Consider the following 24,238-nt stretch of genomic DNA (forward strand, 5'->3'; position numbering starts at 1 on the left):
AGGTCCGTCGTGACTCTTTCACCCCCTGTCTTGTTCTCCCCCCACCCCCCCTGGTACATTATGCCAGTCGCGTAGGGTCAGATTTTTGCGATGGGGGGTGGGGGAGGGGGACACGCAAACTGCTGTAACGGTCTCGTGAATCGTTACACAAAAGGTTAATGTAAATAAAAGATTGCGAGGTCCGCGATAGTACCATCGTGTGCCCGCTCTCCCGCACGCACTCGGTCGTCACCAGCTCCGCACCGCTCCCTTGCAGATGCACTACGTGCAGGAGAAGGTGTTTGTGGGGCTGGAGCACGCCGATCCGGCCTTTGGCCTCAAGGCCTCCTTGGAGGGCCCCGGCGGCTCCTACCTGCAGCACATCGTGCGCGAGACCGGCGCCAAGGTTCACCTGCGGGGCCGCAGCTCTGGCTACATGGAGCACGCGTCCGGCCGCGAGGCCTTCGAGCCGCTCTACATTTACATCAGGTGGGTGGGTGGGTGTGTGCGTGGGTGTGTGGGTGGGTCTGTGCGTGAGTGTGTGGGTGGGTCTGTGCGTGTGGGTGGGTGTGTGCGGGTGGGTGGGTGTGTGCGTGCGGGTGGGTGGGTGGGTGCGTGCGTGGGTGGGTACGTGGGTGGGTGCGTGCGTGCGTGGGTGGGTGGGTGCGTGCCTGGGTGGGTGGGTGTGTGCGGGGGTGTCTGCCTTTGTGGGGATGTCCATGTGTGTGGGTCTATCTGAGAGGTGCTCGCTACAGCACTTGCCCCAACAGTCTGTGAAGGCTATACGGGGGATCTGTTTCTTTCTTTGTTTCCCTACGTGTCTCTCTTTTGTGTCGAGTAATTAGCTGTTGGTAGATATGTGGACATGCCGTTGATACGTTATACCACGTTTCATTTGCTTTCAGATGTAACGATATGCGAGGCATGCAACAAATAATGATGATGATGATGAAGGGGTCTTACTCGTTTGTCCAGCCACTGGCCGTAACTAACCTGCCTTTAAAAATCTGTTATTCCCAGCCACCCCAGACCAGAGAAGCTGGCTTTGGCGAGAAAACTCTGCGAGGATTTACTCCAGACGGTGAGTGGTCGTTCAAGAGTGCGACATGCACGGCGCTCGGTGTCTATCGCCGGATTCCGCGTGAATAAGTCGCGATGAAATAAGCCAGCGCAATTTGAATCGCAGGCGTAGTCACCTAATTTTCAATTATCATTTGCCATCGGAGAATAGATTTTCCACAACTGCGCGTGCAGTGATTTAATCGCAGCGTGTTCCCGATTGGAATCATCTTTGATTCTACGGATGACATATCACGTAGCTTGATACTGGTAGGAACCTCCTGGTTCCACCATTCCACAGGGGATTATTGTGTCCGTCCGTCGTGCACCCAAAAATGGGGGGGGTGGGGCTGGGTGGAGAGGGGAGGGTGGGGCTGGGTGGGGGGTGGGGCTGGGTGGGGGGTGGGGCTGGGTGGGGAGGGGCTGGTCACCCCGTGGTGCCCTTATAAAACTCAACGTTTAACCTACTCACACCGGCTTGTGCCCGCCCTCGCAGTCGGGCATATTTGCGGAATACACCACGCCGCCGTTGACCCTGGCCATTGACCGAGCAACCCAACGTTCCTACCAGCTCCCTCCGCACGAATGTGTTAATTATCATTTGCCATCGGAGAAAAGATTTTCCACAACTGCGCGTGCAGTGATTTAATCGCAGCGTGTTCCCGATTGGAATCCTCTTTGATTCTACGGATGACATCACGTAGCTTGATTTAACTTGAAAGCCACTCTCGTGCTGGTGCAACTGTTCTGGGAAGGAGTCTTTTCTCTCCCTGTGCAGGTTATGGAGGTTATATTCCACACAGCAAATGTAGTTGGTCTCCTTATTGTTATACATGGAAATACCACTCGTGGGTTTCCTCTCACTCATGCCATGAATATCGTGGTTATTTTGGATAGCTTAGAGTTACATTGTACATAGTTCTAGTTTGTTTATTACTTAGTCATCACGTTTATTTAAAAAAAATCAGTTTTTGGTCGATGCACCCCCCCTCCCCTGCAAAAACCCTCCCTTCCCATGTGACCATTGATAAAAAAACCCTCCATCGCCTAGGGGGTTTAACCTGAAATAAACTGGCTGACCGTACATTATCACGCCGGCCAGTGTGCAGATTTTTTTTTGCCCCTCGGGACTGCTTCAGCTATCGCAAAGTTAATCGTAACGCCTGTAATTGTCACGATTTGTGGTTACGTTTGTGTGCGGAGCCGCAGTCCCGCTTGTCGCTTAGCTAATCGGAACAACTGTCCAATTCCCTCGAGGCTCGGGGAACGTTATGCAGAGAGAGATTTTTAGCTGCAGCTCAAGTTTAAAAAGATAGCGGATATTTTTATACCGTTGCCATTTTGGTGAGCCGTGCCACACGTGCGAATGAGACTATATTTCTTGATAGAAGACGTTGACTCGACTTCTTGCTGTGGATTTCACACCTGATGATGATTGCTTGTGTTGCAGTCGAAACGTCGTGAGAATTTGTATTGTTTTATATTTACATTATTTTATTATTTCCATTCTAACGTGACTTGATTTCACACCTGATGATGATTGCTTGTGTTGCAGTCGAAACGTCGTGAGAATTTTAATTGTTTTATGTTTATATTATTTTATTGTTTCCCTTCTACGTGACTTTACCGAAAGAACCAAGAATATGAATCCCTGCAGTCACGAAAGCTTTAAATCGAAATTCAGTGCTGCTTTGTGCGTGTGCACGAGCAGTTCTGAACACGTCTGTTGTATATTCCTTGCACTTGTTTCACACCCCGTACATAGCTTTAAATCGAAATTCTTTCTGAAGTGTTGCTTTGTTTTTTGTCCGTCTCCGCAGGTTCATGACAAGTACAGCGCTTACCAGAACTCGATGAGCGGTCAGGCAGGTAAGCAGTTCCGTTTGACACATGATCGGCTTTCGTGACCAATATCCGTAATAAAGGTTTTTGTTGGGTTAGATCGCGTAAATATCAATGTGTCGTTAAACCCGCCACCACCCCACATAGCCAATTAGTAAGCTTTGTCACCTTAACTAAACGTGCTAATTAGTTACTACTTTGGTGAAGTGCTGTGTCGGGCGGTGGCGGGTTTAACGACACGTGTGTGTGTGTGTATATATATGCGATATAACGCAAAAAAAACCAAGATTACGGGTTCTATCGTTGGTACGGTGGTGTTGGTGAAGGTGGCGCTGCTGGCAATGCTGCACGTGGCTGGTGATCTAGCACTGCAGACCAGCCAGGGCTGCTCAGTCACTTACACAAATTCGTGAAAAACTTGCAAACCCACTGGGCTTTGCCAGGAGATGGTGGCAGTACAGCAAGTGGGTTCAATTCCCCCCAGGGAATGAGTGTCACGCCTTCCCCACCTTCCTACACGAGTGGGTTTTCTCCAAGTTCTCCGGTTTTCTCCCACGTGCGTGAACACACGCATGACTGGAGTTGAACAAATATCCTCAACTGTTCGGGGAAGGAGTCTTTTCTCTCCCTGTGCAGGTTATGGAGGTTATATTCCACACAGCAAATGTAGTTGGTCTCCTTATTGTTATTCATGGAAATGCCATACATGGGTTTCCTCTCACTCATGCCATGAATATCGTTGTTAGTTCGGATAGCTTACTAGAGTCACATTGTACATAGTTCTAGTTTGTTTATGACTTAGTCATCACGTTTATTAAAAAAAAATCTGTTTTTGGTCGATGCACCCCCCCTCCCTTGCATACCCCCCCTTCCCATGTGACCATTGATAGAAAAACTCCATCGCCTAGGGGGGATTGAGTGTCACCCTTCCCCACCTTCCTACACGAGTGGGTTTTCTCCAAGTTCTCCGGTTTTCTCCCTCGTGCGTGAACACACGCATGACTGGAGTTGAACAAATATCTTCAATATAGGATCACAGAGCTTGGGTGGGGGGGGGGGGGGCGCCGGTTCTGGCTGGCCTTGGCGATCGACCGTGGTTTCTCGCGCCTCTGAAAACTGCGTGCGGCAGCTGCGGTGGTGTCACACGCGAGTGCGGTTTTCTTTTGTACTTCACCGTGAGTAGCCGAGCGCGAGCGGGGGAGGGTCTAGAAGGTGGAGCGCCGCGAGGTTTTGGCGCTCGTGCCGATACTGCCCTCCCAGATCAAACGGCGGTGATCCGAGCTGTTCCGCCCTGAACCCGTGGGCATGGACGTACTACACTCACCTACAACGCCACCACCGCCGCCACCGGATCGTCACTTGCTTTACCGGGTTTTGGGCGCGTCGCGATCCGACCGGATTTTGTTCCGTTTTGCCGTAGCCACACACACAGGAGAGGTCAGAGAGAGATGGAGTAGATACGATTCGGAGACTCCACTTGTTTGCAAAATGTGGCCAAATACGGCTCACGATTAAAAACAAAAATTCTGATGACCAATTTTGAAATCAACCTTTGAACAGTTACGTTGTCGGTAGAACGTTGCGTATCAAGTAAAACATCAATAATAAAACATGGAGTGATTTATATTACCGCCGTAGTGCCTTCCAGGTTACAGACGGTGCAGTGTGGCCCGTTTTTAAGAGGACATGTCTCTCGTAGCAGCTGCAGGTGTGCCCGTATTGTAAACAGAGGTCGCAACTGGGTACCCGATACCCGTACCCTACCCGATACCCGGCTACCCGTACCCGGCCGGGTACGGGTAGACCGTGAGTCACTGGTGAGTCACCGTTTGTCACTCATTTCGGGTAGGGTACGGGTAGGGAACGGGTACCCGTACCCGGCTGGGTACGGGTACGGGTACCCATTTGCGACCCTGGTGCGGCCGGGTACGGGTAAGGAATCAAAACCCGTTTGCAATCTTTGATTGTAAATCATCTTTGCCAGAGTTTTAGTGCCTGCCTATTACAGATTTACGCACAGAACTGACTCATCATTCCGCATGTTTACCCAGGGAAGCCTCACCGTGTCCCAAGACTCTGCAGGTTTATCCGCGTAGGCAGGGGGGAACGGTGTTGCCACTATGTGTCATCCCAATTGAGTAACTTGTAGATCATTTTTCAGCTTTGCAATGTTATGGGCAACACCCGTTAAATATATTCACGGGAGGAAATCGGATATCTTGGCGGGAGTGACTCATGCAGCCAGCTATGGCTGCAGGGTTTGGTGGTACATGTTGTTTATGTCGTTTATTGTTAAAATTCGGTCACAGTTCCTATGATCACTGTTACATTGCTTTTATGGCTTTATTTTGGTGATTTCGAAAACGTTTTGCCATGTTTGTTTGTTGTAGTACGGAGTTAGACTGATGGCCTTAATCTAAGTTGTCTTGTGGTTGTTGTTGTTGTTGTTTGACTTGCATCCCACTGGGATTTTTGCACACAGCGTTGGTGTACGGTCTTTTCTTGGATTTTCTGTTTGCACATAGTTACATGGTCACTTTAAGATGTTTTCATGTTTTTTGTTTGTTGCGGTTGCACCCGATTCAAGAGCCTAAAGGCTCGCAGGCCTATACCAAATAAATGAAACTGATGCAGAACACAGGGAGAACGTACCGACTCCTCACACTATCACACTCACTGTGCAGAACATATAAACTCCACATACTCGCACACACACTCTGTAGAACAGGAGCAGGGTGTACAAACTCCACACACCATCACTCGCACAATCGGCAGAACAGGGTCAGTAATATACAAAATTCTCAAGACAGATCCCCCGTATGGCCTTAACAGACTCTTGAGGCAAGTGCTGTTAGCGAGCACCTATGAAGGCCAGCACGGCACACGAAGGGGTGGGTGGCCAGCACCAGGTACTCATTTGATGCCGAGTCGACCTAGGAGATGCCCAGAACCAGTTCAGATAATCGTCACTTGTCTTGGTATTGAGCGGGTTCGTAGCACGGCTCGCTAACTGCTACACTACCGCACTCCACACACTCACACACTCTGCAGAACAGGGGCAGCATCATACACACTCCACATTCACACACTCTGCAGAACAGGGGCAGCATCATACAAACTCCACATTCACACAGTCTGCAGAACAGGGGCAGCATCATACACACTCCACATTCACACACTCTGCAGAACAGGGGCAGCATCATACAAACTCCACATTCACACACTCTGCAGAACAGGGGCAGCATCATACACACTCCACATTCACACACTCTGCAGAACAGGGGCAGCATCATACAAACTACACACACTCTGCACAACAGGGGCAGCATCATACAAACTCCACATTCACACACTCTGCAGAACAGGGGCAGCATCATACAAACTCCACATTCACACACTCTGCAGAACAGGGGCAGCATGATACAAACTCCACATTCACACACTCTGCAGAACAGGGGGCAGCATGATACAAACTCCACATTGACACACTCTGCAGAACAGGGGCAGCATCATACAAACTCCACATTCACACACACTCTGCAAAACAGGGACAGCATCATACACACTCCACATTCACACACTCTGCAGAACAGGGGCAGCATCATATAAACTCCACACAAGAATAAGAGACTCTAGGCCACTCTTGGTTGCGGGTCGCAAGCATTATCGCTGCGCTGCCATCCAACGCACAAAAAATACAATGCGACAGACGTCGTCTGCCTTTCACCTCCCCCCTCTCCCCGTGTGTCCTCCGCTATCGCGCAGGCTACTCGCAGATGAACAGCTACGGCAGGATGTCCATGTACCGCCCTGCCATGCAAGCACAGCCGGTTGGAACGGCGTGGCAGGGTCCTGACGGCATGCCGACGCCGTCACCGCAGCCACCTTCAGCGAATGCGCAAGGACTGGCGTACGCACAGTACCCCGCTCCAGCCTCCATGTACCAGCCGTCCGTACAGGTAACTAGCGATCTCGCTTGTTTCATCGGCAGCAGAAGCCGTGAACGATCAACCTGCTGGATTCTAGATTTGAAGCTTTCGTGACTGCAAGGATTGATATTGTTAGGTTTTTTCGGTGAAGTCACGTAGGTAAAAATTTTTAATTAGTAAAATAAAATAAAAATCACGACGTTTCGGAGGCAACACAAGCCTCCGTCTTCAGGTGGAACCGTCACAGCACGATAGCTGTATCAAGTGAGATAAATGCCAAGAAAACAGTCCTTGTATATATACTGGTTGAGGGTGGGAGGAGCCAAGGTAGGCCCTGAAAATTATTTTTGTGAGGTTCGGTGCCGCTGAAGCACGCTGTTAGGAATGAGCCTTTATTGTGTAAACTAGGTGCGGATAATGTAAAGGTGCGTGTAAAAGGGACTGAGCTTTTTTGTTATGTAGAGATGATGCGGCTGAAATCGCTGCCAGGAAATGAGTCTTTGTTGTGTAGAATGGATGTTATCTGCCTCGCCTGGTGGTACAGGAGGTCGTAGGTTCGATCCCGACCCCTGACGCCTGCTGCTGTATATTTGGAGTTTGGGTGTTTTCCCCGTGGTCGCGTGGATTTTTCTCCGGGTCCTCCGGTTTTTCTCTCCACGTTTAGAAACACGCGTTTTGGAGTATTCGTCTGCTATAAATTACCACGAGATGAGCCACTCCGTTTAGCTATCATTGGTGGCTGTATAGCTCGGTGGGTCTTGGCTGGTAAAATAAATAAAAAATGTTTTATTTTCTTATAAATAGGGTTTATACTTTCTGGTTCTTTCGGTAAAGTCACATAGGTGAAAATAAAATTTAAAAAACTAAATCACGACGTTTCGGAGGCAACACAAGCTTCCGTCATCAGGTGGGCCCACTACAGCAAAAAAATGTTTTTACTGTAGTGGGCCCACTACATCAAAAATGTTTTTACTGTCGTGAGCCCACTACAGCAAAAATGTTTTTACTGTCGTGGGCCCACTACAGCAAAAATGTTTTTGCTGTCGTGAGCCCACTACATCAAAAATGATTTTACTGTCGTGGGCCCACTACAGCAAAAATGTTTTTACTGTCGTGGGCCCACTACAGCAAAAATGTTTTTGCTGTAGTGAGCCCACTACATCAAAAATGTTTTTACTGTCGTGAGCCCACTACATCAAAAATGTTTTTACTGTCATGAGCCCACTACATCAAAAATGTTTTTACTGTCGTGAGCCCACTACATCAAAAATGTTTTTACTGTCATGAGCTCACTACATCAAAAATGTTTTTGCTGTCGTGAGCCCACTACATCAAAAATGTTTTTACTGTCGTGAGCCCACTACATCAAAAATGTTTTTACTGTCGTGAGCCCACTACATCAAAAAATGATTTTACTGTCGTGAGCCCACTACATCAAAAATGTTTTTGCTGTCGTGAGCCCACTACATCAAAAATGTTTTTACTGTCGTGAGCCCACTACATCAAAAAATGTTTTTGCTGTCGTGAGCCCACTACATCAAAAATGTTTTTACTTTAGTGAGCCCACTACATCAAAAATGTTTTTACTTTAGTGAGCCCACTACATCAAAAATGTTTTTACTGTCATGAGCCCACTACATCAAAAATGTTTTTACTGTCATGAGCTCACTACATCAAAAATGTTTTTACTGTCGTGAGCCCACTACATCAAAAATGTTTTTACTGTCGTGAGCCCACTACATCAAAAATGTTTTTACTGTCGTGAGCCCACTACATCAAAAATGTTTTTACTGTCATGAGCTCACTACATCAAAAATGTTTTTGCTGTCATGAGCTCACTACATCAAAAATGTTTTTACTGTCGTGAGCCCACTACATCAAAAATGTTTTTACTGTCATGAGCCCACTACATCAAAAATGTTTTTACTGTCATGAGCCCACTACATCAAAAATGTTTTTACTGTCATGAGCCCACTACATCAAAAATGTTTTTACTGTCATGAGCCCACTACATCAAAAATGTTTTTACTGTCGTGGGCCCACTACATCAAAAATGTTTTTACTGTCATGAGCCCACTACATCAAAAATGTTTTTGCTGTCGTGAGCCCACTACATCAAAAATGTTTTTACTGTCATGAGCCCACTACATCAAAAATGTTTTTACTGTCATGAGCCCACTACAGCAAAAATGTTTTTACTGTCATGAGCCCACTACATCAAAAATGTTTTTGCTGTAGTGAGCCCACTACATCAAAAATGTTTTTACTTTAGTGAGCCCACTACATCAAAAAATGTTTTTACTGTCGTGAGCCCACTACATCAAAAATGTTTTTACTTTAGTGAGCCCACTACATCAAAAAATGTTTTTACTGTCATGAGCCCACTACATCAAAAATGTTTTTACTGTCATGAGCCCACTACATCAAAAATGTTTTTACTGTCGTGAGCCCACTACATCAAAAATGTTTTTACTGTCATGAGCCCACTACATCAAAAATGTTTTTACTGTCATGAGCCCACTACATCAAAAATGTTTTTACTGTCATGAGCCCACTACATCAAAAATGTTTTTACTGTCGTGAGCTCACTACATCAAAAATGTTTTTACTGTCGTGAGCCCACTACATCAAAAATGTTTTTACTGTCATGAGCCCACTACATCAAAAATGTTTTTACTGTCGTGAGCCCACTACATCAAAAATGTTTTTACTGTCGTGAGCCCACTACATCAAAAATGTTTTTGCTGTCATGAGCCCACTACATCAAAAATGTTTTTACTGTCGTGAGCCCACTACATCAAAAATGTTTTTACTGTCATGAGCCCACTACAGCAAAAATGTTTTTACTGTAGTGAGCCCACTACATCAAAAATGTTTTTACTGTCGTGAGCCCACTACATCAAAAATGTTTTTGCTGTCATGAGCCCACTACATCAAAAATGTTTTTGCTGTCATGAGCCCACTACATCAAAAATGTTTTTACTGTAGTGAGCCCACTACATCAAAAATGTTTTTGCTGTCATGAGCCCACTACATCAAAAATGTTTTTACTGTCGTGAGCCCACTACATCAAAAATGTTTTTACTGTAGTGAGCCCACTACATCAAAAATGTTTTTACTGTCATGAGCCCACTACATCAAAAATGTTTTTACTGTCGTGAGCCCACTACATCAAAAATGTTTTTACTGTCATGAGCCCACTACATCAAAAATGTTTTTACTGTCATGAGCCCACTACATCAAAAATGTTTTTACTGTCATGAGCCCACTACATCAAAAATGTTTTTACTGTCGTGAGCCCACTACAGCAAAAATGTTTTTACTGTCATGAGCCCACTACATCAAAAATGTTTTTACTGTCATGAGCCCACTACATCAAAAATGTTTTTACTGTCATGAGCCCACTACATCAAAAATGTTTTTACTGTCATGAGCTCACTACATCAAAAATGTTTTTACTGTCATGAGCCCACTACATCAAAAATGTTTTTACTGTCATGAGCCCACTACATCAAAAATGTTTTTACTGTCATGAGCTCACTACATCAAAAATGTTTTTACTGTCATGAGCCCACTACATCAAAAATGTTTTTACTGTCGTGAGCTCACTACATCAAAAATGTTTTTACTGTCATGAGCTCACTACATCAAAAATGTTTTTACTGTCATGAGCTCACTACATCAAAAATGTTTTTACTGTCATGAGCTCACTACATCAAAAAATGTTTTTACTGTCGTGAGCCCACTACATCAAAAATGTTTTTACTGTCGTGAGCCCACTACATCAAAAATGTTTTTACTGTCGTGAGCCCACTACATCAAAAATGTTTTTACTGTCGTGAGCCCACTACATCAAAAATGTTTTTACTGTCATGAGCCCACTACATCAAAAAATGTTTTTACTTTAGTGAGCCCACTACATCAAAAATGTTTTTACTGTCATGAGCCCACTACATCAAAAATGTTTTTACTGTCGTGAGCCCACTACAGCAAAAATGTTTTTACTGTCATGAGCCCACTACATCAAAAATGTTTTTACTGTCATGAGCCCACTACATCAAAAATGTTTTTACTGTCATGAGCCCACTACATCAAAAATGTTTTTACTGTCATGAGCTCACTACATCAAAAATGTTTTTACTGTCATGAGCCCACTACATCAAAAATGTTTTTACTGTCATGAGCCCACTACATCAAAAATGTTTTTACTGTCATGAGCTCACTACATCAAAAATGTTTTTACTGTCATGAGCCCACTACATCAAAAATGTTTTTACTGTCGTGAGCTCACTACATCAAAAATGTTTTTACTGTCATGAGCTCACTACATCAAAAATGTTTTTACTGTCATGAGCTCACTACATCAAAAATGTTTTTACTGTCATGAGCTCACTACATCAAAAAATGTTTTTACTGTCGTGAGCCCACTACATCAAAAATGTTTTTACTGTCGTGAGCCCACTACATCAAAAATGTTTTTACTGTCATGAGCCCACTACATCAAAAAATGTTTTTACTTTAGTGAGCCCACTACATCAAAAATGTTTTTACTGTCGTGAGCCCACTACATCAAAAATGTTTTTACTGTCGTGAGCCCACTACATCAAAAATGTTTTTACTGTCATGAGCCCACTACATCAAAAATGTTTTTACTGTCGTGAGCCCACTACATCAAAAAATGTTTTTACTGTCATGAGCCCACTACAGCAAAAATGTTTTTACTGTCATGAGCCCACTACATCAAAAATGTTTTTACTGTCATGAGCCCACTACATCAAAAATGTTTTTACTGTCGTGAGCCCACTACATCAAAAATGTTTTTACTGTCATGAGCCCACTACATCAAAAATGTTTTTACTGTCGTGAGCCCACTACATCAAAAAATGTTTTTACTGTCATGAGCCCACTACAGCAAAAATGTTTTTACTGTCGTGAGCCCACTACATCAAAAATGTTTTTACTGTCATGAGCCCACTACATCAAAAATGTTTTTACTGTCGTGGGCCCACTACATCAAAAATGTTTTTACTGTCATGAGCCCACTACATCAAAAATGTTTTTACTGTCATGAGCCCACTACATCAAAAATGTTTTTACTGTCGTGAGCCCACTACATCAAAAATGTTTTTACTGTCATGAGCCCACTACAGCAAAAATGTTTTTACTGTCGTGAGCCCACTACAGCAAAAAATGTTTTTACTGTCATGAGCCCACTACAGCAAAAATGTTTTTACTGTCGTGAGCCCACTACATCAAAAAATGTTTTTACTGTCATGAGCCCACTACAGCAAAAATGTTTTTACTGTCGTGAGCCCACTACATCAAAAATGTTTTTACTGTCATGAGCCCACTACATCAAAAATGTTTTTACTGTCGTGGGCCCACTACATCAAAAATGTTTTTACTGTCATGAGCCCACTACATCAAAAATGTTTTTACTGTCATGAGCCCACTACATCAAAAAATGTTTTTACTGTCGTGAGCCCACTACATCAAAAATGTTTTTACTGTCGTGAGCCCACTACATCAAAAATGTTTTTGCTGTCGTGAGCCCACTACATCAAAAATGTTTTTACTGTCGTGAGCCCACTACATCAAAAATGTTTTTGCTGTCGTGAGCCCACTACATCAAAAATGTTTTTACTGTCATGAGCCCACTACATCAAAAATGTTTTTACTGTCGTGAGCTCACTACATCAAAAATGTTTTTACTGTCGTGAGCCCACTACATCAAAAATGTTTTTACTGTCGTGAGCTCACTACATCAAAAATGTTTTTACTGTTGTGAGCCCACTACATCAAAAATGTTTTTACTGTCATGAGCCCACTACATCAAAAATGTTTTTACTGTCGTGAGCCCACTACATCAAAAATGTTTTTACTGTTGTGAGCCCACTACATCAAAAATGTTTTTGCTGTCGTGAGCCCACTACATCAAAAATGTTTTTACTGTCATGAGCCCACTACATCAAAAATGTTTTTACTGTCGTGAGCCCACTACATCAAAAATGTTTTTACTGTTGTGAGCCCACTACATCAAAAATGTTTTTACTGTCATGAGCCCACTACATCAAAAAATGTTTTTACTTTAGTGGGCCCACTACATCAAAAAATGTTTTTACTGTCATGAGCCCACTACATCAAAAATGTTTTTACTTTAGTGAGCCCACTACATCAAAAATGTTTTTACTGTCATGAGCCCACTACATCAAAAATGTTTTTACTTTAGTGAGCCCACTACATCAAAAAATGTTTTTACTGTCATGAGCCCACTACATCAAAAATGTTTTTACTTTAGTGAGCCCACTTCATCAAAAATGTTTTTACTTTAGTGAGCCCACTTCATCAAAAATGTTTTTACTGTCATGAGCCCACTACATCAAAAATGTTTTTACTTTAGTGAGCCCACTTCATCAAAAATGTTTTTACTTTAGTGAGCCCACTTCATCAAAAATGTTTTTACTTTAGTGAGCCCACTTCATCAAAAATGTTTTTACTTTAGTGGGCCCACTACATCAAAAAATGTTTTTACTTTAGTGAGCCCACTTCATCAAAAATGTTTTTACTTTAGTGAGCCCACTTCATCAAAAATGTTTTTACTTTAGTGAGCCCACTACATCAAAAATGTTTTTACTGTCGCGAGCCCACTTCATCAAAAATGTTTTTACTGTCATGAGCCCACTTCATCAAAAATGTTTTTACTGTCGTGAGCCCACTACATCAAAAATGTTTTTACTTTAGTGAGCCCACTACATCAAAAATGTTTTTACTGTCGTGAGCCCACTACATCAAAAAATGTTTTTACTGTCGTGAGCCCACTACATCAAAAAATGTTTTTACTGTCGTGAGCCCACTACATCAAAAATGTTTTTACTGTCGTGAGCCCACTACATCAAAAATGTTTTTACTGTCGTGAGCCCACTACATCAAAAATGTTTTTACTGTCGTGAGCCCACTTCATCAAAAATGTTTTTACTTTAGTGAGCCCACTTCATCAAAAATGTTTTTACTTTAGTGAGCCCACTACATCAAAAATGTTTTTACTGTCGTGAGCCCACTACATCAAAAATGTTTTTACTGTCGTGAGCCCACTACATCAAAAAATGTTTTTACTTTAGTGAGCCCACTACATCAAAAATGTTTTTACTGTCATGAGCCCACTACATCAAAAAATGTTTTTACTGTCATGAGCTCACTACATCAAAAAATGTTTTTACTGTCGTGAGCCCACTACATCAAAAATGTTTTTACTGTCGTGAGCCCACTACATCAAAAATGTTTTTACTGTCATGAGCCCACTACATCAAAAATGTTTTTACTGTCATGAGCCCACTACATCAAAAAATGTTTTTACTGTCGTGAGCCCACTACATCAAAAATGTTTTTACTGTCATGAGCTCACTTCATCAAAAATGTTTTTACTGTCATGAGCCCACTACATCAAAAATGTTTTTACTGTCGTGGGCCCACTACATCAAAAATGTTTTTACTGTCATGAGCCCACTACATCAAAAATGTTTTTACTGTCGTGGGCCCACTACATCAAAAATGTTTTTACTGTCATGAGCCCACTACATCAAAAATGTTTTTACTGTCATGAGCTCACTACATCAAAAAATGTTTTTACTGTCGTGAGCCCACTACATCAAAAATGTTTTTACTGTCGTGAGCCCACTACAGCAAAAATGTTTTTACTGTCGTGAGCTCACTACATCAAAAATGTTTTTACTGTCATGAGCTCACTACATCAAAAATGTTTTTACTGTCGTGAGCTCACTACATCAAAAATGTTTTTACTGTCATGAGCTCACTACATCAAAAATGTTTTTACTGTCGTGGGCCCACTACATCAAAAATGTTTTTACTGTCATGAGCTCACTACATCAAAAATGTTTTTACTGTCGTGAGCCCACTACATCAAAAATGTTTTTACTGTCATGAGCTCACTACATCAAAAATGTTTTTACTGTCGTGGGCCCACTACATCAAAAATGTTTTTACTGTCGTGGGCCCACTACATCAAAAATGTTTTTACTGTCGTGAGCCCACTACATCAAAAATGTTTTTACTGTCATGAGCTCACTACATCAAAAATGTTTTTACTGTCGTGGGCCCACTACATCAAAAATGTTTTTACTGTCATGAGCTCACTACATCAAAAATGTTTTTACTGTCGTGGGCCCACTACATCAAAAATGTTTTTACTGTCGTGGGCCCACTACATCAAAAATGTTTTTACTGTCGTGAGCCCACTACATCAAAAATGTTTTTACTGTCATGAGCTCACTACATCAAAAATGTTTTTACTGTCGTGAGCTCACTACATCAAAAATGTTTTTACTGTCGTGGGCCCACTACATCAAAAATGTTTTTACTGTCATGAGCCCACTACATCAAAAATGTTTTTACTGTCGTGGGCCCACTACATCAAAAATGTTTTTACTGTCGTGAGCCCACTACATCAAAAATGTTTTTACTGTCGTGAGCCCACTACATCAAAAATGTTTTTACTGTCATGAGCTCACTACATCAAAAATGTTTTTACTGTCATGAGCCCACTACAGCAAAAATGTTTTTACTGTCGTGAGCCCACTACATCAAAAAATGTTTTTGCTGTCGTGAGCCCACTACAGCAAAAATGTTTTTACTGTCGTGAGCCCACTACATCAAAAATGTTTTTACTGTCGTGGTCCCACTACATCAAAAAATGTTTTTGCTGTCGTGAGCCCACTACATCAAAAAATGTTTTTGCTGTCGTGAGCCCACTACATCAAAAATGTTTTTACTGTCGTGAGCCCACTACATCAAAAATGTTTTTACTGTCGTGGTCCCACTACATCAAAAAATGTTTTTACTGTCATGAGCCCACTACATCAAAAATGTTTTTACTGTCGTGGTCCCACTACATCAAAAAATGTTTTTACTGTCGTGGGCCCACTACATCAAAAATGTTTTTACTGTCGTGGTCCCACTACATCAAAAAATGTTTTTACTGTCATGAGCCCACTACATCAAAAATGTTTTTACTGTCGTGGTCCCACTACATCAAAAATGTTTTTACTGTCGTGGGCCCACTACATCAAAAATGTTTTTACTGTCGTGGGCCCACTACATCAAAAATGTTTTTACTGTCATGAGCCCACTACATTAAAAATGTTTTTACTGTCGTGGGCCCACTACATCAAAAATGTTTTTACTGTCGTGGTCCCACTACATCAAAAAATGTTTTTACTGTCGTGGGCCCACTACATCAAAAATGTTTTTACTGTCGTGGGCCCACTACATCAAAAATGTTTTTACTGTCGTGGGCCCACTACATCAAAAATGTTTTTACTGTCATGAGCCCACTACATCAAAAATGTTTTTACTGTCGTGAGCCCACTACAGTAAAAATAAGAAAAATGTTGCTGTGGGTTGTCCCACCTGATGACGGAAGCTTGTGTTGCCTCCGAAACGTCGTGATTTGTATTTTCACCCACGTGATTTTACCGAAAGAACCAAAGAGTACATGGATCCTTGCAGTCACGACAACTTCAAATCTAAAAATGGGGTATAGTTGAAGTCGCTCCCCAGGCTTCTTGTCTTCACTCGCGATGCAGCAATCCATCTCGCTCCTGCACACGAGCCTATCTCGTCGTTCTGTCTTCACGGCAGATCCCCTCCTTTAGCTGCCACTCCGTTGTTATTCTTGAACATTGCCAATCGTCCGTTCCGGCCGTCACGTGTCTCTCTCCAAGCCCCCACTTTTTTATTTGTTTTTACCAGTCGGTGAGGTTTTCCTCACCTGAACCGTACGATCCCATCAGCGCGTTGCCTAACACTCTCGCGCACCGTTGAATACACAGTTCAATGTGCACATCGCTTTTATACGGTATGAGCATCTTCTCCAATCCCTGTGTTCCAGCAGCAGCAGCAGCCGCAGCAGACGCAGCAGCAGCAGCAGCCAGCTGCGACGGTGGCAGCTAGCAAGCGGCGCTTTGTCGAAGAGCTCGACAAGGCCGACCCGTCCAGGCTGCTTGGATACCAGGTAACTAACCACATAGCGCCACCCACTCAGTTCACCACAGCAAGGGCTCCGTACTGTCAACATTATTATTATTATTTTGTTATTATTAGTACGACTATGACGCCTGGTTTATCCGGGAAAGCCTCCCTGCTTGTCAGTGACTCTTTGTTCAGTAATGTCCTGCCAACTTTTTGGTCATTAGCGGTGCGATTAGATTTTTTTTTCTTTCAAAATTGGACCGTCACGCCGGCACGCAAATGTTGCCGCTCTCGCGAATGACGTCACGGGGTCTTTCACGTTCGCTGCGAAGCGGAAGGCACATTGCTGTTAGTACGTGCTGCAGTATTAGCCAGGGCAGCCGCTTCATTTGAACCTCGGTCGTTCTCCCGCTAGGTCGTGTCGCTGCCACAATAGGGGGGTGGTGAGGGAGGGAAGGTAAGAAGACCGTCTCACCTCTGTTCCAATGTGCCACTGGACGGGAGGTGATGGGCGGTGCCTGACGATGCCGTCGTCATTATTAGCTTCATCACACTGGATGTGGCTTATAGGGGGGTTCCCTGCCTTTGCAAGGCAGGATGGGTGGGGGAGTGACCTCTTTTTGTTACTTTACTTTTTGACTAATCGATGAATTGCCCCGGCTCTTCTCTCCTGCATGGATCGGAAACCCCGCTGTGTGAGTGCATCCTGCGATGCGGGATACGTGGTGTTGCTGCAGAGTGTGGCTCTTGAGTGCGTGTTGCCTGTGCTTGTGCGAGTGTGTGGGGGGAGCGGTGGCACAGCGGTTGATGCACTGAGCTACGAAGCCGGCGAGCCGAGTTTGATTCCCGCCCAAGTTCAACACCAGTGATGATTATCTGAACCAGTCCTGGGCCTCCCCGAGGTCCGATTAGAATGGTTGGCTCCGTACGGTGCAAAAGAAGCTCAACATATATACATCCAAATGAGTTCCTGGTGCTATGTGTACCGCGGTGGCAAGATCTTAACTTCCTCGCCTTGTATACACAGGAGGTGTTGTGGGTTCAATCTCGACCCTCAAGCCTGTATATTTGGATTTACACTATGAGATCTCTTTTACCAGTGGCAAAATATAATGGTAGGTTTTGACCCTTTTAACTGGTACAAAACTGACACCTTTATTCAAGGCATCATGTTTGCAATGACCACAACACAAGTAGTCAATAAAGCAAACAAAAAGAAGCAACTCTGATAAGGATAATAATATGCACTGTCCTTGAAGTTGATTGGCCCACACCCGAGACGGCTTTCTTTAGAGCCTAGTCCCCATTGGTGTAGGGCCAGATGACACCAGAAGGCGTACAACTCAAAAACAGTGCAATATCAGAGTATTGAGAGTTCGGGGTAAACATTTACACTATGAGATCTCTTTTACCAGTGGCAAAATATAATGGTAGGTTTTTACCCTTTTAACTGGTACCATTATATTTTGCCACTGGTAAAAGAGATCTCATAGTGTAAATGTTTACCCCGAACTCTCAATACTCTGATATTGCACTGTTTTTGAGTTGTACGCCTTCCGGTGTCATCTGGCCCTATACCAATGGGGACTAGGCTCTAAAGAAAGCCGTCTCGGGTGTGGGCCAATCAACTTCAAGGACAGTGCATATTATTATCCTTATCAGAGTTGCTTCTTTTTGTTTGCTTTATTGACTACTTGTGTTGTGGTCATTGCAAACATGATGCCTTGAATAAAGGTGTCAGTTTTGTACCAGTTAAAAGGGTAAAAACCTACCATTACTGTATATTTGGAGTTTGCGTGTTCTCCCCGTGGTCGCGTGGATTTTTCTCCGGGTCCTCCGGCTTTTCCCTCCACGTTTAGAAACCTGCATTCAGAGTTTTTGCCTGTTGTGGTTCTGGGCCTCCCCTAGGTCGACTCAGCATCAAATGAGTACCTGGTGCTGGCCACCCACCCCCTCGTCTGCTGTACCAGCCTTAGTAGGTGCTCGCTAATAGTACTTGCCCCAACAGTCTGTTAAAGATTATATGGGGGATCTTTATATGACTGAGAGTGTGTTGTGGCGAGGTGGGTGGAGCGGTAGTGTGGATGTTAGCGCATTGCGTTGTAAATCCGGAGTTGATTGCACAGCTATTATAACAATTATCTAAATCTTTCCTGGGCTTCCCCTAGTTCGTCTCGGCCTTAAAAAGGTACGTGGTCTGTTGTGTAAGACATCAACACCGGGGAGACAAAGGCAGCCGGGCGAGGTGTTGTCTACAGCACCCCCCCATTGTGCCAACTTTAATAGGCGCTCACTAACAGCACTTGCTCCTAGAGTCTGTCGGCTGTCGGGAGGGTGGGGAGCTTTTTTGTCTTTGTGGCAGCTGAAATCAACCAGTGCTGCTTCTGTGTTGCCACGATTGTACGTGCGATGTCGCTATCGGTGTCGAGAGTAACAACGACTCTACATTCGGCAATAACACTGCCTTGAAAGTAACAAAAATATATATAAAATATACATGATGAAACAAATAATACGAACATAAAATAACAAAAAAGTGGCTTTTGGATTATATTATGATAAGTAAAACCCCATTAGAATTTTTTTTTTTAGAAACTTGTGGTCGTCAACACTTGGGGCAAGTGCCTTGCTGCATAGCAAGCGCATAGCACGTGCTCCGAAGAAGGTCCATTGCCTGAAACGTCGCCTGTTACTTAGCCTTTTTAAGGCCAAACGGTTCTAATTCCGCCCCTGCGGTCGGCACGTTTGGCTACGGTACGGTCTAACACGGTTGACGAGCGAGTTTATTTGTTGCTTGTGCGCGCCGCTGCTCACGTAGCAGCAGCCGCAGCATCGGCGTCTCCGACGTAATGTGTTTTATCGTCGTAGACGCACTTTCTCCGGTGAGTACGAGTCTCCGTCGCGGGTCTCGCCGCGCTTTTCTCTCCCTGACGAGCGCTGAACGCAGCCGCCTGCAAATAGATTTCACGTTTGCAGGCGGCATCGGTGGTTTGGATTCCATTCGTGGGGGGGGGGGGCTTTCTATGTACAGTGCGAAAGAAGTTCAGTATAAAGCACTTACTGCACATCGACGAACACTCCCCGTAGACTCTACCCATAGATGAACACTACCCCTCAACTCAACACTGACCATATACTCAACACTGCCCATAGACTCAACACTACCCATAGACTCAACACTGCCCATAGACTCAACACTACCCATAGACTCAACACTGCCCATAGACTCAACACTACCCATAGACTCAACACTACCCATAGACTCAACACTACCCATAGGCTCAACACTACCCATAGACTCAACACTGCCCATAGACTCAACACTGCCCATAGACTCAACACTGCCCATAGACTCAACACTACCCATAGGCTCAACACTGCCCATAGACTCAACACCACCCATAGGCTCAACACTACCCATAGACTCAACACTGCCCATAGACTCAACACTGCCCATAGACTCTACACTGCCCATAGACTCAACACTGCACGTCCGATTAGCACGGTTGGCTACGTTTGGTGCGAAAGAAGTTCAGCAAACGTGTCCAGCGTCCCTTTTTCAAGAGGCGACGTCGTTTGCTGAAATGATTACGGCGCATCGGAGAAGCTGTTGCAACCTGGCTGAGGTGTGTGGCGAATCGCCACCCTGAGTCTCATGTCTCTGCCCGCGTTCCCGCTCCAACAGAGCAACGGACGGAAGCCCCCTACTCCTCTCCTGTTTACAGCACTTGAGCCAGTTGAGGAAATTCCACATTTCTGTGGCGGGGGCGAGCACATTCGTAACGTACGCGTGCTCACAGCAGCAGCAGCGGCAGGCCACAATGCTGAAGGGGTAGGGCAACGCACGCAACAAAATGGCCCAAACGATTAAACGATCAGAAAAGCAACACCACGCCCGAGGGCACGCACGCCGACTTGCGGAGGTTAGCGGTGTGGCCGCGAACGACTGTGCCCCCAAACAGCCCTTTCGTGAGCAATGCGGCGTTGGTGTTGCCGGCGTTGGTGTTGCCGGCGGTGGTTTTGCCGCCGGGCGGCGGTGAGATAAGCGACGCGCGTGGGTGTGTGACGGCACTGACTTGCTGCTTTCCCTTCCGCTGTGTTTGTAGCATGGCCCCATTCACTTATCTCACTCGAGTGCAGGCTCCTCGCAGAGTGCAGCCGGGATGGCCGCCTCAAGCCTCGCCACTCGCAGCGGAGGTGCTGACGCACGCTCCGGTGACAGGTGACGACGCGTGCCGCTAGCCCGCCGTGTTTTGTTGTCGCTAGCAGCTGTTTACCGCTCGCCCGACTTTCCCGGTCGTCGACTCGCCCCAACCCTCGCCGCTCCAGCGGGGTTAGAGGGGGGCGCTTCAAAAAAATGTTGACACTTACATGGGACTATCGTTTTTTTAATGGAAAAAGAACAGATAATTCACTGTAACTTGATGACAAATGTTTGTTAATAGCTTCATAAAGTGAACGAGTCTCCGCTTGTTGAGACAAATTTGAAGCACCCTGTACAATGCAGCAGGGGAGGCTGTTTGGGCAGTATGTACATAATAGAGGTTTTCTTTTTGTTGGGTTAATCACGTAAATAAATCAATGTGTAGTTAAACCCGACACCGCCAACTAGTAAGGGTTGTCACGTAAACAGAATATGCCAATTCGTCACTAGTACAGCACTAGTGTGTTGTGTGGTGTATAGTAGTGTAGTGTGTAGTGTAGTGTGTAGTGTAGTGTATAGTGTAGTGTATAGTGTAGTGTATAGTGTAGTGTATAGTGTACTATACTAGTACAGCACACCAGTGTGGAGAGCCAAGCCACAACATTTACAATCTGAGTACGACGTTTCGCCAGTAATTACAACCAGCATTATGCATGTGCATTATGCAAGCCAATTGTTCTTGTACCTGTGGGTGGTGGCGGTTTATATTTACGCGATCTAATCCAAAAAAAAAATCTATTATTAATTATATTGGTCGCGAAAGGCTACTTTGTTAAACCGTATGTACACGCGTTGAACTCCTTTCTCACCGTACGTCGCCAACTGTGCTAATCGGAGGTGCTCTGTGGGGGGGGGGGAGTGGGGGAGGAGAGTGCAGAGGCACGGGGTCTGAGTTGTTGAGCGTCCGCGCGATCCTGGCTTCTGTCCCGTTGTCGTGGTTGTCGTGGCGACAGCGAGCTGATGCCACCGCCGCCACCGCTGTCGGCAACATTCGTCGTGAGCCGCGCCGCGGACCGGGACAAGGGCCGGATGCCGCCATCACCACCCTCCTCCGCCCCCTCGACGGCGCCCGCAGGTGCGGGGGGAGCGCGCGCGCACTCGACACGCCGGGTGGTTGCGAGCAAGGGAGCTGTGCGCGCGATGGCGGGCCGCGGGCTTTGTTAATGGGTCTATTACAATTCTTCGCAAACACTCTTTTTCAGAAGCGACCTGACTATTACAAATGAGAGCTCGACGAAGCGGCGTGTCATCGCGTCGATATTTGCAGCAGCCAATTGAACGAAACGATGATTCTAAATGTGGAGGGGAAAACCGGAGAACCTGGAGAAATATCCACGGGGAGAGACAGATAGAGACACGCAAACTCCAAATCTAGAGCAGCAGGCGAGGTAGTTAACATCTCCGAGCCACCGTGATGATGAGAGAGCGACACCGCAAACTCCAAATACACAGCAGCAGGCGTGAGGGTCGGGATCAAACCCACGACCTCCTGTAGACCAGGCGAGGCAGTTAACATCTCATAGCCACCATGATGATGATAGAGAGACACGCAAACTCCAAATATACAGCAGCAGGCGTCAGGATCGAGATCAAACCCACGACCTCCTGTAGACCAGGCGAGGCAGTTAACATCTCATAGCCACCATGATGATGATAGAGAGACACGCAAACTCCAAATATACAGCAGCAGGCGTCAGGATCGGGATCAAACCCACGACCTCCTGTATACCAGGTGAGGTAATCAACATCTCCGAGCCACCGCGTCTACCCCACGATGCCGAGACGATTGCTCCGACGCTTTGGCTATGTTACGGCCGCATCGGAAATGGTGACATTCGCCGACTGGAAGAGATCTTTTCGGTGTCCACGTCCCCCTCCTCGCTCCAATTATATTTGCCTGGCGAAGATGGCGGTTCTATGAGTGGACTTTAATCCAGAGCTGTAGAGGCTACGAGGGGGTTGATGGATCGCACGCAGGTGCTGTGAAAGTCCCTTCCCGCGACCGTCGAGGAGGGGAGGGGGAGCCGTTACGTACCCTGGCTCGGCCAGGATAAGGCAGCGGCGGTACGAGGACAACGTGGACTAACCTCCATCCGTTCCACCTGTGTGGGATAGCGTTGCCCTCTGGAACGCAGGGGTTTTTTCCGGGTCCTCTGGTCTCCTTCCACGTGTAAACACTCATTCATTGGCTGAAAGCATCTTTATATGTTGAGGACGTCAGAGCTTGGCCAGCAGCTGTAAATGTCGACGCGGCGGTTCTTCTCCGAGCCGCACTTTTACCGAATGTGTGAAACAAAGAGCTTTATAGCAGAGGTCGCAAACGGGTTTTGATTCCTTACCCGTACCCGGCCGCACCAGAGTCGCAAGCGGGTACCCTACCCGATACCCGGCTACTACCCGGCCGGGTATCGGGTAGGGTACGGGTACTCGATTGTGACCTCTGGTATGAAGCCATGTTGCAGGCGCGGGTGGGTTGATTTTAGGAATTGAATTGTGAGAAGAGACAAGACGTTGGGAAATGAGTGACAAACGGTGACTCACCAGTGACTCACGGCCTACCCGTACCCGGCCGGGTACGGGTAGCCGGGTATCGGGTAGGGTACGGGTATCGGGTACCCGGTTGCCACCTCTGCTTTATAACTCATCGGATTCCTCCGGGGTGAATAATCTGATTATTTGAGAGCGAGCGAACGCTGTGCAGTGGGCGGGCTTTGTTTACAAGTCGTCGTCGTCTAGCATCCTTCTCTCTCGCTTGCCTTCGCCGAGCGAAAGTGGTGACGTGTACGGTCGATTCATCCAGCAGTGGATTGGATTAAAACGTGTCGTTTTACACAATCGCAGGAAACGTTACGTAAAGATTACAGATTACAAAAATCTTAATTTGCTGATTTGTGTATACATTGTGAGTGTTTCTATTAACACATCACCGCTGTGGAGGCGACGCTAATGTTGTCCCCGTGTCCCCCTGTCCCATGTCCCGTGGTCCTGCCTCGCCGCGCCCGTCCCGTCCGCCACGGGTCGTCCTCTCCTCCAACGCGTCCGCCGCCTGGACGCGCACCCTCGAACTATCACCCTGGAAAGTATTCCCTTCCTTCCTCCCTTTCTCCTGCTGCTCCGAATGTCCTTCGCTCTCCAACTTATCTGACATTCTCTCTCTCGCTCGCTCGCTCTCTCTCTCTCTCGTCTTGGTTTGTGATGTCGGGTGGGTTGGTTGGTGGCTTGGTTGGTGGGTGGGTTGGTG

At 45.7% G+C, this 24,238-nt stretch overlaps 1 protein-coding gene across 2 annotated transcripts in view; it reads left to right on the forward strand.

Moving 5' to 3' along the window:
- The window catches only part of LOC144950785 (KH homology domain-containing protein 4-like), a 39,172-nt gene that overhangs the window by 13,048 nt on the left and 1,886 nt on the right, over window positions 1–24,238 (forward strand). For both annotated transcript variants that reach the window (XM_078880874.1, XM_078880875.1), the window contains exons 7-13: window positions 257–468; window positions 1,000–1,060; window positions 2,859–2,907; window positions 6,646–6,839; window positions 16,714–16,836; window positions 20,900–21,015; window positions 21,951–22,072. In XM_078880874.1, the coding sequence (XP_078737000.1) occupies window positions 257–468; window positions 1,000–1,060; window positions 2,859–2,907; window positions 6,646–6,839; window positions 16,714–16,836; window positions 20,900–21,015; window positions 21,951–22,072 (877 nt within the window). The remainder of the gene's footprint in view (window positions 1–256; window positions 469–999; window positions 1,061–2,858; window positions 2,908–6,645; window positions 6,840–16,713; window positions 16,837–20,899; window positions 21,016–21,950; window positions 22,073–24,238) is intronic.

This window comes from Lampetra fluviatilis, chromosome 59 (assembly GCF_964198595.1).
Source record: "Lampetra fluviatilis chromosome 59, kcLamFluv1.1, whole genome shotgun sequence".
Taxonomy (NCBI): Eukaryota; Metazoa; Chordata; class Hyperoartia; order Petromyzontiformes; family Petromyzontidae; genus Lampetra; species Lampetra fluviatilis.